The sequence below is a fragment of the Podarcis cretensis genome (assembly GCF_951804945.1).
Source record: "Podarcis cretensis genome assembly, chromosome: 15".
Taxonomy (NCBI): Eukaryota; Metazoa; Chordata; class Lepidosauria; order Squamata; family Lacertidae; genus Podarcis; species Podarcis cretensis.
This window is the reverse complement of record NC_137185.1, coordinates 37,471,042-37,487,013: the sequence shown is the minus strand read 5'-3', so window position 1 is coordinate 37,487,013 and position 15,972 is coordinate 37,471,042. Positions and strand designations below refer to the sequence as shown.

General features: G+C 46.7%; 1 protein-coding gene and 1 long non-coding RNA gene across 3 annotated transcripts in view; one reads left to right on the top strand and one right to left on the bottom strand.

Moving 5' to 3' along the window:
• LOC307204029 overlaps nt 1-15,972 on the bottom strand; it is a 305,405-nt gene that overhangs the window by 198,223 nt on the left and 91,210 nt on the right. The gene's annotated exons all lie outside the window — the stretch shown is intronic.
• The window catches only part of UNC5D (unc-5 netrin receptor D), a 408,173-nt gene continuing 394,003 nt past the window's right edge, over nt 1,803-15,972 (top strand). For both annotated transcript variants that reach the window (XM_079954964.1, XM_079954963.1), the window contains exon 1: nt 1,803-2,045. In XM_079954964.1, the coding sequence (XP_079811090.1) occupies nt 1,964-2,045 (82 nt within the window). In that variant the 5' untranslated portion in view covers nt 1,803-1,963. The remainder of the gene's footprint in view (nt 2,046-15,972) is intronic.

Below are 15,972 nucleotides of genomic sequence, written 5' to 3'. Positions count from 1 at the left end.
AGGGGTCCCAAATTGAAAACCATATGTTCAGACAGTCCCCAAACAGCATATTGCTAAAAGGATAATCAATTCCCATTGGGTTCCATGCTGCTTCCTTTCAGAGAGGTGGCCTAAGGCGGCAGCCTAGAAGCCAGAGGTCCCCCCCCCCTTTTTACTCAGATGTAAATTCCATTAAGGGGACTTACAGAAGAACCTTGTGCATATTTACTCCAGTGAAGTTGCCCTCATGATGCACGCCTAATCCTGACTACTGAGAAGTACAGTAAATCCTATAGAGTTGATAGGGTATATGGTCCTAGGCAGGACTGGATTTAGGTTTGATGAGGCCCTAAGCCAGGGGTCAGCAAACTTTTTCAGCAGGGGGCCGGTCTACTGCCCCTCACAACTTGAGGGGGGCCGGACTATATTTTTTTGGGGGGAAAGAATGAATTCCTATGCCCCACAAATAACCCAGAGATGCAGTTTAAATAAAAGCACAAATTCTACTCATGTAAAAACATGCTGATTCCCAGACCATCCGTGCGCCGGATTTAGAAGGTGAGTGGGCTGCATCTGGGCCCTGGGCCTTAGTTTGCCTAGAAGAAGAAGAAGAGTTTGGATTTGATACCCCGCCTTTCACTCCCTTTAAGGAGTCTCAAAGCGGCTAACATTCTCCTTTCCCTTCCTCCCCCACAACAAACACTCTGTGAGATGAGTGGGGCTGAGAGACTTCAGAGAAGTGTGACTAGCCCAAGGTCACCCAGCAGCTGCATGTGGAGGAACAGAGACGCGAACCCGGTTCACCAGATTACGAGTCTACCGCTCTTAACCACTACACCACACTGGCGCTCTACCCATGCCCTAAGCTACTGTACATAATGGGGCCCTTTATATGTCCAGCTGTCCTTTGTCAACAACAAATTCTTGCTGTTTTTTGTGTTGAATATATGCTATATGGTAACTTATGGACCTAATAGGTATCTATTCTAAAGCCATGTGCACATAACAAAATATGTATTTTATCAAAGTAATTGTTGAACTGAAATACAATTAAGAAGAAGTATATTAATAGTAGGGGACGCAGGTGGCGCTAAAGGTTAAAGCCTCAGCGCCTAGGACTTGCCGATCGAAAGGTCGGTGGTTCGAATCCCTGCGGCGGGGTGCGCTCCCGCTGCTCGGTCCCAGCGCCTCCCAACCTAGCAGTTCAAAAGCACCTCCGGGTGCAAGTAGATAAATAGGGACCGCTTACCGGCGGGAAGGTAAACGGCGTTTCCGTGTGTGGCTCTGGCTCGCCAGAGCAGCGATGTCACGCTGGCCACGTGACCCGGAAGTGTCTCCGGACAGCGCTGGCCCCTGGCCTCTTAAGTGAGATGGGCGCACAACCCCAGAGCAGGGGTACCTTTACCTTTACCTTTATATTAATAGTGAAAAAAAAAATTGGGGGGGGGGGTCAAGAGAGTGGGGCCCTAAACTATAGTTTGTTTAGCTTATAGGTAAATCCGGCACTGCACCTAGGTCAACGCTGCTAGGAGTGCAGGCTTCATCCGAACCCCGCCTGCCTGGGAGTAAATCCCACGAGCTTCCATGGGACTAACGCTCAGCATCGCACGGTTAGTTCCCAAGCAAAGCCCGCACCTCTGATCGGCACCATCCGGAGCAGGAGCTCCCCGGGCCGAGCGCGCGCCCACTTGGCTTTCGGCAGCAGCAGCAGCAGAGGCAGAAGCCCCGCCCCTTTCGGCCGCTGGCCCCGCCCCGCCCTCGCCTAATTGGCTGGCGGGGAGGAGGGGGTCTGATTGGGATGCAGGCGCGCGGCTGCTCGCCTTTAGTCTGGAGCCGGGCGGCAGGCGGGGAGGCGCTGCTGCTGCTGCGGGCGCGTGGGAAAGCCAGCCAGCGAGCCGAGGAGCAGGCAGCAGCCCCGCGCTGCCTCGGCTGGAGTAGCCGCGCGGAGTTGAGCCTCCTTTCGTGGCCCTGAGGATCCTGCAGCATGGAGACCCCGCCCTTCTTCGGGCTGGCGCTGGTGCTCTTGCTCCTGCCGGATCTGCTCGCCGGGACTGGGGCGCTGCGAGGTGAGTGGGATCAACCTCTTCCCCCCCCCCCTCCATAGAAAGGAATGGGGAGGGGCTCCAGGGCTGGCAACTTTGCCTGGTCAGCCCCCGCCTTGCCTCTTCCTTCTTTTCTGCTCCCAATAAGCATTGATCGGAGTCCACAGGTTGTCTTCTGCTGGAGTAGGAGAATGGATACCTTCCCACCCCCAGTTTTATTTTTTGGTGTCTTTGCACGTGGAAGCGAGTTTGCTAAGGGAGGCAGGCGGAGAGAGGAGCTGGTGCAATGCACGCCGCCTCTCTCCCACCCTCTTCTTCCCTGCTCGGTGAAGGGAAAGCGGGAGGCATCCTCTCCGGAACTCCCCTGCCCTCCAGACTCCCTCGCCATTTCTCTCTGTTGGGCTGCTTTATGGGGCCTATCCGGTTTTTAAATACGGGTTTCTGGACGGATTGGGTTCTGCAGCGGTGCTTGGAGAGACGCGGAGTGCTAGGGAACGGGTTCAGACGGAGCTGGGCTGGCTTGAGGCGTGGAGGGTCGTGTGCATGCGTGTGCTCGCTTGAGAGTGAGCATCTTTTCGGGGGGGGGGTGCATGTGCGTGCAATATGCTCTTCAAACGGCTTCGGTCGGCCATCAGTCCTAGAATAGCGGCTGGATCCTCGGGACTTGGCAAAAGTGCTTGCCGGTGCAATCCTATGCCTCTTCGTACTTGGGAGCAAGTCCCGTTGATCGCCGCTTGAAGCTGCAATCCTCTGCGCACGCCGAGCTCCGGAGTAAGCCCCGTTGAGCTGCTGGGTAAACATGCATCGGATTGTGCTGCAAGCTTGTCGCTGTAATTGTGCGAGACAGTTTCTTGTTGCGCTGGTCCGTTTCTTATTTCCGCTGCTTTCCCTGTACGGCCGCTCTCGGTTCTGAGATGCCACAGTCTCCCTATTGACTACAGCGACCTTTTGGACTCTCTGGTGGAGTTCTCCCAGACCACTGGGCTTGGGTGTGTTGGATGTATGCTTCTGCCTCCGTCCTGAAGGGAGCTGACTTGCTAGCCATCTCCGTTGTCTGTAGTTAAGTAAATATGGAGGGAAATGGTTAAAAATATGTCATCAAAGTATTTGCCATCTTTTAGCAAGAATCGTTTTTACTCTTGCATACATCTGTGAGCCCCAGCATATTTTAAATTGGTAACATCACAGTGTATCCGCCCCTTCCCACCCCAGGGCTTCACCCTTATCTTCAGTCAATTCAGGGTTACACCTTCAATGTCTAAAATTAAGCCTTCGGCAGGGATCTGATTGTAAAGTCTTGTCAGCTTCTGAGACTCTCCTTGTCTGACCACCACCCCTGTCTGTGTTTTCACAATAAAACCCACTTGCTTGCCTGGCTTATGGGAAAGAAATGCTTGCAGGAGGCACAAGACATTCCGGGATCCGTCTAATTACAACAGAGTTGTTATTTTTAGGTACCTTGGACAGCAGCTTTGCTCTATGAAATGTGAACTTTGACTGTATCAAGGGAGCAGAGGGCAGCTTCTGTTTCCTCCTTCCCAGCCAATAGGGTGGCTCTTTATATTGGGTTTATGGAAAGCAGCTGTGCATATTAAATATACCGCAAAGCAAAATGTGGTTCATGGGAGGGCTAAGGGTTTTGACCCTGCTCTACACATCAAGAACACTTGGAGATGAATGCAGCAGGATGGGCCATAGTTAGCATCTGAAATCACCCCCACCCCATGTGTAGTAATGCTGCACTTCTCTGCAATCTTTAGAAGCACCTTAATTTCTGTTTATGATCCTACTAGATGCTTAGGTACCTGATTTGCTGTGGGTTTGTTCTTAGGCATTAATGGGAGAGAATAGTATTTTTAGCTTTGTTGCGGTCTTTTCCTTTGTTTTCCTTGTTTTGATCCTGCATAGTGTTTAGATGTAGCTATAGCTGGAGCACTTAACCCCAGAAGCTACCCACTGAGTGATAATGCTACAGTTTGGGAAGTTGTCTGAGGGCCACCTTGAAGAGAAATTGAATTCCCATCAGAGTTCTTTATGGAGTGTTCAAAAGAGTGTATGTAACAGATTGGGGAGGGTGAGATGATGTTTTTGTTTGGTTTTAAAAAAATCATTGCCAGGCTGCATCTTAGCCTATTAGTATGCATGTGTACATAACATTTGCCTTCTTTCCTACAACACACCTTTTATAGGCAATCTAAAATAAATTGAATATAGAACCTAGGAAGCTAATAATTTGACCTGAGGTTTTTTTTTAAAAAAAAAACTTATTGATGGCAGCAAAACCAATATTGAAGGACATTCCTAAGTTCTCTTGCCATGTGAAAATTATGTTTTCTTTTCTTTTCCTTTCTCTTTTCTCTTCCTCCATCCCTACCCCCTTGCCGGCCCCAAGATTAGAATGGGGTTTCAAGTGTGTCTTGTTCTAACTAGGGCTACAGCCCTAAGTTGGTTTGATGGGCCAGATTAACTAATTCATCTGGTTATAGAATATTATTATTATTATTATTATTATTATTAATAATAATAATAATTTATTTATACCCTATCCATCTGGCTGGGTTTCCCCAGCCGCTCTGGGCAGCTTCCAACAAAATATTAAAATACAATAGCCCTTCAGATATTAAAAGCTTCCCTAAACAGGGTTAACCAACACCTTAAGTGTTATTAGTTCATAAGGCCATAGGAAGCTGCCTTTAAACTGGGTCAGATAACTAGTCTGTTCAGCCCAGAGACTTTCCCATGATCTGTTCCCTTTTCACCTGGAGAAGCTACAGATTGAACCTGCGGCATTTTACATGCAAAGCACAAACTGTACCACTGAGCTATGATTTTTCTCTCCTCACACCCAGTCAAGTCCTTAGCATGCCATTCCCTTACATGTGGCTCATCTCCCCACCCCATTCAAATCCTCATTTAGCACTCAAGGGAGGGACCTGTGTTGGATTTGTTTTGCTGGCTGAAAGTGGCACCAGCTTAAGGAAAGGAAGACAAGTAGAAAACAATGCCCCTCCATGCACCTGGTCTTCTACAAATGTCCTAGGCCTGCTCTGTGTTCTCCTTTCTCTATGAAATTTTCAGATGAAAAGGGGTGTCATTTTAGGGCAAGTTGATCTTGTTTTTGTTTTTTTCTAGTTTAAGCAAATGCTGTAGCTGATTGTGATTGTTGCAATGTTTTCCTTTATCAAAATCATTGCATGCCTGAAAAAGAAATAAAACAGTTAAGCACACATGCACAATGGGTTTTTAATGATCTAAGAAACATTAGGATGTTAGGCCAGAACATCCTTAAAACCTGTGTGCTTTTTTCTCCATAACTACTTTATTCATATGCAAACTTATGACAATTCACTCCATTAATATTCATATGATTCATCAACTTAAGATCTTTTATCAGGTGACAGCCTTAGTTCTAAGTAACAGCTAGAAGATTTTTTTCTCTGACTTTGCACGATGCCTTTGTATCCACAACACTGCCTGATAGTCCTTTGCATGGCTTCTGATTTATGATTATACACACCCAACAAACTCATTCAGTGGCATATGTCAGGGTCTGTGAGGCCAACCAGGTACTGGAGTGCAATTTCTTTTCTCTCTCTCAAAGTCCTGATTAAATAGTACCAAGGGCAGACAGAGCTATTTAATATCTCCTTCACACTTTGTGAAAAAGTGCTTTGTGACTTCTAGTTGGTTTGGCCCTGCACTGATCTTAAGGTATGCAACTTTTGTTCCCATTCACAGACAGAATGGGGGTGAAAATGCTGACCTGTCTACCACACCCCATAAATCTATATTGAACCACTAGTCAAAAAGCCTGCCTAAATGGGGTCCACAGAGGGTCTCCCCTTGGGGTAGGTGGCATCCATATGATTAGATGTGACATGGCAGACTCAGATGTGTCTATCTGGGAACAACATGCTTAAGGAAATCAACCAAATCTTTGCTGGGAAGCCTTGAATAAGTCAGTCTTTGTATATGTGAGTGATCAATCTATTTTAGCTCACAGTCCTATTGTAAAACTGAATGGGTTAAAATGCTAAAGGTATTTGTATGCTGAACAGTAGTACATAGTTACAAATATAAAGATTTGCCCACCATGAAGGTCTTGAAGGGACTGGAGCCTGACGCTGGAATTAATGTCAAGTTTGCACATGTTCCAACATGCCAATTTTATTTGCTTTTCATTGTTTCTCATCAGGCGTGATATTATCTGTGGTTACTTTGCTTAAAGGAACAACGAGCAATAACATAGGCTGTTGGAAACCAGTCAATGTGTCTGGCTCTCTGCCGCAGATGGGATTCCTTTGTGAATTTGTTAGGCAATCACAATCTCGGTATACAGCCACTTACAATGTATTTGGACAGGTGTAGATGCAACTCTGTTGCTGGGACCACATACATCTGTAATGAACTTTTAATTTTGTAATGAAGCCAATTTTCCAAGAAGTGCTTTTCAGATGTACTGGATATGTGTGTGTTGTTGTTTTAAACCATGGGTAGGCAAACTAAGGCCCGGGGGCTGGATCTGGCCCACAGACGGTTCGGGAATCAGTGTGTTTTTACATGAGTAGAATGTGTGCTTTTATTTAAAATGCATCTCTGGGTTATTTGTGGGGCATAGGAATTCGTTCATGTCCTCTCTCCAAAATATAGTCTGGCCCCCCACAAGGTCTTAGGGACAGCAGACTGGCCCCCTGCTGAAAAAGTTTGCTGACCCCTGTTTTAAACAAAGTTCCCCTTCCCCAATGGCCATTTGACAGCAGCACCTAATGTTGGCAATTCCAGCTGGTTCCCAGTTTCCAGCAGGAATAGCTGAGCTCCGAAAGAGAGAATCTGGGTCTTATCTTGTGTCAAATGAGCTAACCAAATAAAAAATGAATTGAGCGAATTTAATCTGTCAGCATCAATGAATCTAAGAGGATTATCATTCCATTACCGCTAATAGATTTTTTCCAAAGATAACTTTGCTACTTGACTTGCCTATTCCTATAAAGACTGTTACGAATCTAATTTATGTGTATCATTTAAATATTCCTGTTCCATTCCAATTGAATCCCTGGGCTTCTTAATAGGCCACCTTTCTTGTTTCTCGCCCCCTACTTTTAGCTCAAAGAGGAATAGCCTTGGTTTAATGTTCTGAGTGCTGCTTCTATTGCTTCTTGCTGTAATTTGTTGCGGTAGTAGTGGACAAGTTCCACTTTTTGCCAAAGTCTGTTTAGCAACTCAATTAGCCATAGATTTCTCCTCCTTACACTTGTATGCTTCTCCCTCCCTGCTCCCACTGCTTTGCGTCTGTACTCTGAGGACTGGAAGAAAACAGTCAGTTTTATGAGCATGATTGCAAATTCCTCATCCCTGTCTAACTTGCAAGAACATCAGATCCTGCTGGATCAGGGCCATGGCCCACTTTGTCCAGCATCCTGTTCTCACAGCAGCCAAACAGATGCCTTCAGGAAACCTTCAATCAGGTCCCCGGCAACCTCACCCCCCGGTGGTTTATAGCAACTGGTATTCAAAAGCAATTTGCTCCCAGCAATGTCCACAACTACCTCAGGATTCAACCACCTTCTTCTCCTGCTGTGTACATAGACCTATATTGAAACACAGGAACCTCAGTCATGTCAATTTGGCCCAACATTTCCTACTCTGGCTCTAGGATTTTGGGCAGAGGCCTCCAAACTAAGGCCCTCAGGCTGGATAAGGCCCGAGGGACTCATTTATTTGGCCCATGGCGACACCTGCTGCCGCCCGCTCTTACCGGTGTTGCGCTGCATGGCTGCCCACTACTGGGTTGGAGGAGCACCGGAAATAGCTTGTGCGCATGCGCATGCGTTATTTCCGGCGCACATTTGGGTCAGAGGAGGCCCGTGCACATGCGCACAAGCTGTTTCCGGTGCTCCTCCGACCCAGAAGTGCACTGGAAATAGCGTGTACGCACGCATATGGGCACGCGCTCTCCCGCCCTCCGGCCCATCATACGATCAGCACTGGAGACACCGGCCCGAGGCGCAATAAGTTTGCCAACCCCTGATCTTGGGCATAGGTATGCCCTTCCAATCACCTGCTTCCTGACCCTTTTAGACTGAAGATCTTAGGAATTAAACCTGGGACCTTCTACATGCAGAGAACACAGATTAGTCTCTCCCTCATAGAATGAGCCATTGGTCGTGTATTCAGCTTGGGAAGTTTTTGAAAGCTGCCTGGTGCTTCTGAAGTTTCAAAAGTTGATGCTGCAGTTAGAGTCCAAAGCTACCAAGAGGTGAGGTAAGCAGAGTTGTGTGTGTGGGTTTTTTTAATAAAAAAATCCAATACTTCATTTATAGCCTATCTTCCCTCCAATGAGCTTTAGCTGACATGTAGAGTTCTCCCCCTCTCCATATTACTCTCACAAGAACCTTGTGAGGTAGGTTAGGCTGAAAGATGGCCCAGAGTCATCCAGTGAGTTTCTTGGCAGAGTGGGGATTTGAAACCATATTTCTTGTGACACCCTCACCACTGTACTACACTTTTCATTTTGCTGTGTTTTTTCCTTCTTTTTGCATTTTCTAAGGAAGCAACTTCTGCAGACACTCGCTGCCTTCCCAGTGTGCAATGTGTTTTGAAATTCTTTAGCTCCTTTTACCCTTTGAAAAAATATGAAAGTGCCCAAGAGCTTTCAGACTTTCAAAGGGCAATAGCAACTTCAGCAAAAGAGTAGAATGCAGCAAAACAGACGGCTCTACCTTTTTACATTTCTCACTTTCTCTCTCTCTCTCTCTTTGTCCTTTCTTTCTAAAGTGGCTTCATGAAAATACAGGCCATAAATATTATGGGCTGCTTTCTGCATTGGGGAAAGGACGCGCAGTTGCCACGGTGAGAGGCAAGCGCTTTCTTCTGAAGGCCAAACTTAATTTCTCCTCTGCAAATGTGGCATGAACTTTGCCATCCACTTTTTCTTACTTCTGTGCCTCCCCGAAGCTCACTTAGATTCTTACAAATGAATGCACAGAGCAGAGGGTTCGGGAGGCTGCCTCCATCCTCTTTGCTAGCAATTTGCCAACCTATAACCCTCAGGGATGAAATCACAGCTATCAGTAGCTTGGCAGAGCTATTCCTGAGTGAATTTCTGCCTCCCAGTGTCGCTTATCATTACAGTCTCTTCAGTTCTGGTGAGAGGGAAGGGGCATCTCTAGAAGTAGAAGGAAAATCACAGCCTCCTGCTCTGTATATTACGTTGAGTCTGTGTGGCAAGAGAAGTGGGTCAAAAATTGAGCATCTGCTTTGCATGCAGAAGGTCCCAGGTCCAATCTGTAGCATCTCCCGGTACAGCTGGGAATGAAACCCTGGAGTAAACTCTAATGAGCTAGAACAGATATCGTCAACCTTTTCAGACCTAGGACCCACTAACCAAAACATGCATTTGGGGACCCTTAATCTTTTAGCATATATTTGCAGGGTGATAGTGCTGCTGCTATGACCCACCTTGGATCAGTGGGTCCCAACCCACCAGTTGAAGACCAGTGTGCTAGATGGACCAATGACAGGGCATAAGGTAGCTTCCTATGAGGTGATGGGTCAGAGTTCAGTGATGAGGGATCTGTGCTGCATATAGAAGGTCACAACTGGTCTTCCACCTCTGCCAAAGGCATCTGGTTGACCACTGTAAAAACAAGAAAATGGATTAGATGGGCCTTTGGCTGTTCCAGCAAAACTCTTCTTATGAAGAATAGAACTATCAAGAAGTTGTTGGATAGAAAGGTAATCCATGCCTATGGAAGACACCCAACAGCTTTTGGAATGAACAGGAAAACAGCTCATGTTCCCATAGATAGGAGGAATCATAGAATCATAGAGTTGGAAGAGGCCACAAGGGCCATCAGGTCCAACACCCTGCCAAGCAGGAAACACCATCAGAGCACTCCTGACATATGGTTGTCAAGCCTCTGCTTAAAGACCTCCAAAGAAGGAGACTCCACCTCAGAACCTTTATGATGTTCAAGAGATTATATTATAATTTGAGAGATCTTTTGAAAATCAGAACATCTGGTTACAATAAACCTTAAGCTTTCTGAAACTAGACTGTGTTCCATTACGCAACAAATGCACACCAACTGATCCTTTCATGGTAAAGTAGAAGGATTTATAACAAAAGATCAGCGGAAGTATTTCTTTTTTTAATCATATGGGGTTCAAAATTATCCGTATGTCTGAATATTAGAGGAAACCATTTTAAGATGTTAATGCAATGGCATTGAACACCCTGGAATTTGCACAAAATCTCATTGTATGCACAACTATTGCAGTAGCTTCCTGCGATATGGTAACTGAAACCATTAATTAAATTCTTTAAAACACCTGTGTTTTAAAAAGAGCCTTGGTTGCAAGATAGGTTGTCAACTCCTCAATATGCTTGTTTCAGCTAGATTAGCATGTCACTAGACAGTCTGGAGAATATTTAAACCAGAGTGGCTGAATAAAGTCTGGCCGCTCATTAAGATGACAGCATACAATACAGATCAGGCTGTTGGGAAAGTTGCAGCCACAGTTTGCTGAGCACAAATAGTCATATTAGATGTTCGGTGGCAGGTGAGCCTGGAATCATGGAGATGATGACGTCATTGAATTGTATTAATTGTTTTGATTAATTTGTTGCAGTTTTTGTTGCTTTTTTGCTATTGTTGTTGATGCTGCTGCTGCTGCTATTGTGCTTATTGTGAGCTGTTTTGAGCTCAGTGTTGGAAAAGTGGAATGCAAATATCAAATCAAAATTAGATTGACCCATTGGTCTTGTCTTTCCCAAACTGATGCCCTCCAGGTGTTGTAGATTATAGAACTTTCATCATCCCTGACCATTGACCCTGGTGACTGGAACTGATGGCAACTGGAGTCTACCTGGAGGTTGCCATGTTGGGGAAAGACAGCACTAGGCTACAGTCAGGTAGTAAACCATTACTGCTCCCATGTAATAATATTTTTCCTTCCATAAGAGACAGCTGACATCCTATATTAAACAGTGCCTGGGTTATTCACTACCCTGCTGTTTGCCTAGCGGCCATGGTTGTTTGCTCCTAGTCTAAACAGAAAGCAACAGAGGGCATGCAAGTAGGAAGCAATCCAATTACTTATATGTTTCCAACTAGGTAACTTCTTGCAAGGTCTCTTACGGCTTCCTGTAGGTAGGTAGCTAGTTAGCAAGTAGCTATCAAAGCCGGAGCTCGCTCAAGACATTTTGCTGCCTGAAGCAAAGAGCAAGATGGTGTTCCCCTTCCATGTTCAAAAGGTGACTGGACTGAGAGCTGAGTCAAACTTCAGTGCTGGCAGCAGGATAGCAGCATCTTCCAGCACACCTGAAAGCTGCTGGCTAGATTAGGAAGCACCATCTTGTCCTTTGCTTCAGGCAGCAAAATGTCTTGAGCGAGCTCTGGCTTTGATAGCTGCCATCCAACAGAGGGGAACAGTCAAGGAGGTGGTGCTTCTGTCCCTCAACTTCTGTTGTCCGAAGTGGTTGCCCCTCTTTGCCCAATGGCCATGCTGGCCCTGATCAAAACTCACTAAATGACTATGGGCCAGTCACTATCTCACAGCTTAATAACAGCATTGTTATGAAGATAAAATGAGTGAGGGAAGTTGGGTGCCTCCCTTAGCTTCTTGGAAGCAGGGTGGGATGAAGATGTAACAAGTGTTAAATACTTAGCACTGTCCACCTTTGGTGATGGAAATGCAACTGTAGTAATTGCATATGTGTGTGTGTGTGTGTGTGTAGAGAGAGAGGGGGGGGGAGGGAAGGGCCATAGCTCAAAGGTTTGCTTTGCATGAAGAAGTTGCCAGGTTAAATCCCTGACATTTCCAGGTGTGTCTGGAAACCTGGAGAGTCACTGCTAGTCATGGTGTATACAATACTTAGCTCGGTAAAGGTAAAGGTACCCCTGCCCGTACGGGCCAGTCGTGTCCGACTCTAGGGTTGGGCGCCCATCTCACTTAAGAGGCCGGGGGCCAGCGCTGTCTGGAGACACTTCCGGGTCACATGGCCAGTGTGACGAAGCTGCTCTGGCGAGCCAGCACCAGCACAGCACACGGAAACGCCGTTTACCTTCCCGCTGGTAAGCGGTACCTATTTATCTGTGCTTTCGAACTGCTAGGTGGGCAGGAGCTGGGACCGAAAGATGGGAGCTCACCCCGCCGCGGGGATTCGAACTGCCAACCATACGATCGGCAGGTCCTAGGCACTGAGGTTTTACCCACAGCACCACCCGCATCCCTACTGAGCTAGATGGACCCAAAAGCAGCTTCCTATATATGCACATTCATATCAGATTCTTGGGACGCGGGTGGCACTGTGGGTAAAACCTCAGTGCCTAGGACTTGCCGATCACATGGTCGGTGGTTCGAATCCCCGTGGTGGGGTGCGCTCCCGCTGCTCGGTCCCAGCGCCTGCCAACTTAGCAGTTCGAAAGCACCCCCGGGTGCAAGTAGATAAATAGGGACCGCTTACCAGCGGGAAGGTAAACGGCATCCCGTGTGCTACGCTGGCTCGCCAGATGCAGCTTGTCACGCTGGCCACGTGACCCGGAAGTGTCTGCGGACAGCGCTGGCTCCCAGCCTATAGAGTGAGATGAGTGCACAACCCTAGAGTCTGTCAAGACTGGCCCATACGGGCAGGGGTACCTTTACCTTTTATCAGATTCTTAGGCACAGAAAGGGTGTTGACATAGTATTCTGTTACTGAACAAGCATTTGCTAGCATTCTCTTATCCCTTGAGAAAAGAGTAGAGACGAATAGAGGTTACCTAAGCACTGTTACTATTTTGGGCCTTGGCATGAGATACACAGATTCCTTAAAACCATGAGTCACTTACTACAACCTCTTCAGTGCCATCATATCGCATTCATCTAATTGGGGAATAGATTCTGTAGCATTTACAAAATGATAGCTTTTGAAAGTGATCGGTGCACTCTAAGGGAAGGCTAGCCATCCCAAACAAGACTCTAGGGTCTGATGCATAGGTGATGTGGGAGACCACGTATAGATGAGTGGATCTTCCATTGATTTTATTTTTTTTTCATACTTAAAATAAATTGTAGCGAGTAGCTCTCACTTGTATCAGAGCAGTGGCTGGCTACAGAAAATGGGGGGAGCAACTCTTCCCATGCTGTTCTTCCATTCTGTCTGACTTATCCACTCTCTGAAAATTCTGTGTCATCCTCCACACTGTGATGTATTATAGCAAATTCTGGGAGGGGGCATTTTAGCTGTGGAGCAATGGGGGTTTATGGTACCACACTGTGCCTGCAGACCTCCCATTCTCCCCCACCCCCATGGAGGTCTGTAGCATCCTGTGACCATTCAACCACCCTCCTAGGTGCAACAGGATTTCCCCCTTCGTATGTAATAAAAGAAATAAATGCAAAAAAGAAAAGTTTTTCCCCTCTTCATCCATGATGGGGACAGGCAAGAGGGCCTTTTCATTTGCAGGACCTAAATCATGGAAAAGTTTCCCAACTTTTCCAACCTGTCCCAACTTCCCAACCTTTCATTCTTGGTACTGTTGACATTTTGGTGGACTTAAAATATATATATTAAAAGCCACTTGATGAGCTCAGAGATAGACCATCTTGCATGTGAATGCCCCAGGTTAAATCCCAGGTGTCTCACAAAAACGGAAAGTGATGCCCTCTTGTGGAAGGTGTTGCACATATAAGCCTGGTCTGTTGGAGCAGTAGTCAGCTCCCTGCATAATAATAATAATAGCAAGCTGATCAGTGCTTTGACTGGGGAACTAGATAATTGTGTGCCAGTCAGCTGGGGATTTGAATGAGGAACCAGATGAGCATAGTAAGCTGGTCAGCACTTTGAGGAACAATGTGCAATTAAGCCACTTCTCTCTCATTCTAGACTTACGGGAAGAATTTGCACATATGCATTTTGCAAAGAAGTAAAGAGTAGATGTGTCTTTAAACTTACAGGGTACAGTTTGCACTGTTAAGATAGGAATCCGTGTCTGAACAAACACACACACAAAAAATATATACTTTTATGAATTAATGCCTTGGACATGTGGCGGTGCTTCTTGAGACTGTGGCAACATCTTCAGAAATAGCATGGAAGGATTTGCGTATCCCAGGATATTGCAATGAGGAGTTAAGCAGGTTTCGCAGCTGGCTGCAGCAGGGAGAGAAGTAACTTTGTTTGACTCAGCCTAGCTGCATGTGATGGAAAAGGTGAGTTAGCAAGGCCTTCAGCCTGCCTGGAAGCAATTGTCATCTGGGCTGCATAATTTCCAGAATTGTGTCCTAGAAGCTTCCATGCTTATGTCTATTAGCTTGCAAGCAAAGCCTGCACTTCTTACTTTTGTCCGTTAGGTACAAAACATTAGGTACATCATCTTCATCAATATTATTACTATTACTATTATTATTATTATTATTATTAAAATTTTATACCTCCCTTCATTCGAAGATCACTGGTTGTTTTTACTAGAATGTAATAATATGGCATATGAAATATATTAGTGGTCACATCCCAATTAGATTATTGCAAAGTGTTCTACATGAGTTGCCCTCAAAGGGTCTCTGGAAACTTTATTTGAACAAGAATGCATCAGCAGGGATGCTGGCCATTGCCCACTTTTGTGACCATATGGCACCTATATTGTGATGGCTGTGCTGGTTACTGGTTGTATCCAGGCCCAAACCTGGTAGTCACTGCAGGCAGTAGGTGAGTCAGTGATAGTCATCCCAGGCCCTGCACCCAGCATAGAAACTAAGTGGGCTGCCAGAGAATGCAAGCTCTGGACTCAGCATAGTAATGCAGTTCTGCCTCCTGCCTCTGCTAGCCTGCAGCACTTCTATTTGCAGTAGCTATGGGATGCAGCACTATGAATGTACCCTTAATGTTCTCTGGCTTTCTCTTATTCCATAGAGTAGTTTAATAGGGTAAAGGTACCCCTACCCTTACGGGCCAGTCGTGTCCGACTCTAGGGTTGGGCGCCCATCTCGCTTAAGAGGTTGGGGGCCAGCGCTGTCCGGAGACACTTCCGGGTCACGTGGCCAGCGTGACGAAGCTGCTCTGGCGAGCCAGCACCAGCGCAGCACACGGAAACACCGTTTACCTTCCCGCTAGGTAAGCGGTACCTATTTATCTACTTGCACTTAAGGGTGCTTTCGAACTGCTAGGTGGGCAGGAGCTGGGACCGAAAGACGGGAGCTCACCCCGCCGCGGGGATTCGAACCGCCGACCATGCGATCGGCAAGCCCTAGGCACTGAGGTTTTACCCACAGCACCACCCGCATCCCAGTTTAATAACAACGTGCATAAAATAGGGGTTGGGATCTCAGGCTTGAAAGTGATCCTCCACACCTCTTTCTCTGGCCCTCGGGACTCTCCTTAGGCCATACCCCCACTAGGCCACACCCCTCACTGGCCCTGCTGTACACCCTCCTTGAGTCCTTTTGCCTGTCTGTACTGCGCCCATGAACTATGGCATGCCATATGGATGGTGAGATGGATGTGAAAGACCTCTGGCTTTCACTGGGTGGGAGTGCACAAAGGTGAGAGCCGCATCCTTTGCCATACCCACCTTTGCTTCTTGCCCTGCTCATGCCCTGCATGTGGCCCTCAGAAGGTTGCACACAAGGGAATACAGGCTAAATGGGTCTAAATGAAGTTCCCCACTCTTGGTATCAGTGAAACACATCAAAAGGTTATTGTTTGTTTGACTCAGTGTCTCTCTTTTTAAATTATCCCAAATCCATCATTGCGGAATGCATGGAACTTGCAAGTGTGAGGATGCCATCCAGCAAATGGCTGGTGGGAGCCATGGGTGTAGCCGGGGGGGGGGGGCAGCTGTCTCCCCTACATCCACAAATATTATTGAAATTTTTTGAAAGTACTCAATTAACTGAGGTTCTGCCTGCCCAGCAATGTCCTATTTACCTGTGATTTCCCAAGAAAAGCTCAACAACTTTGGCTGCTCCT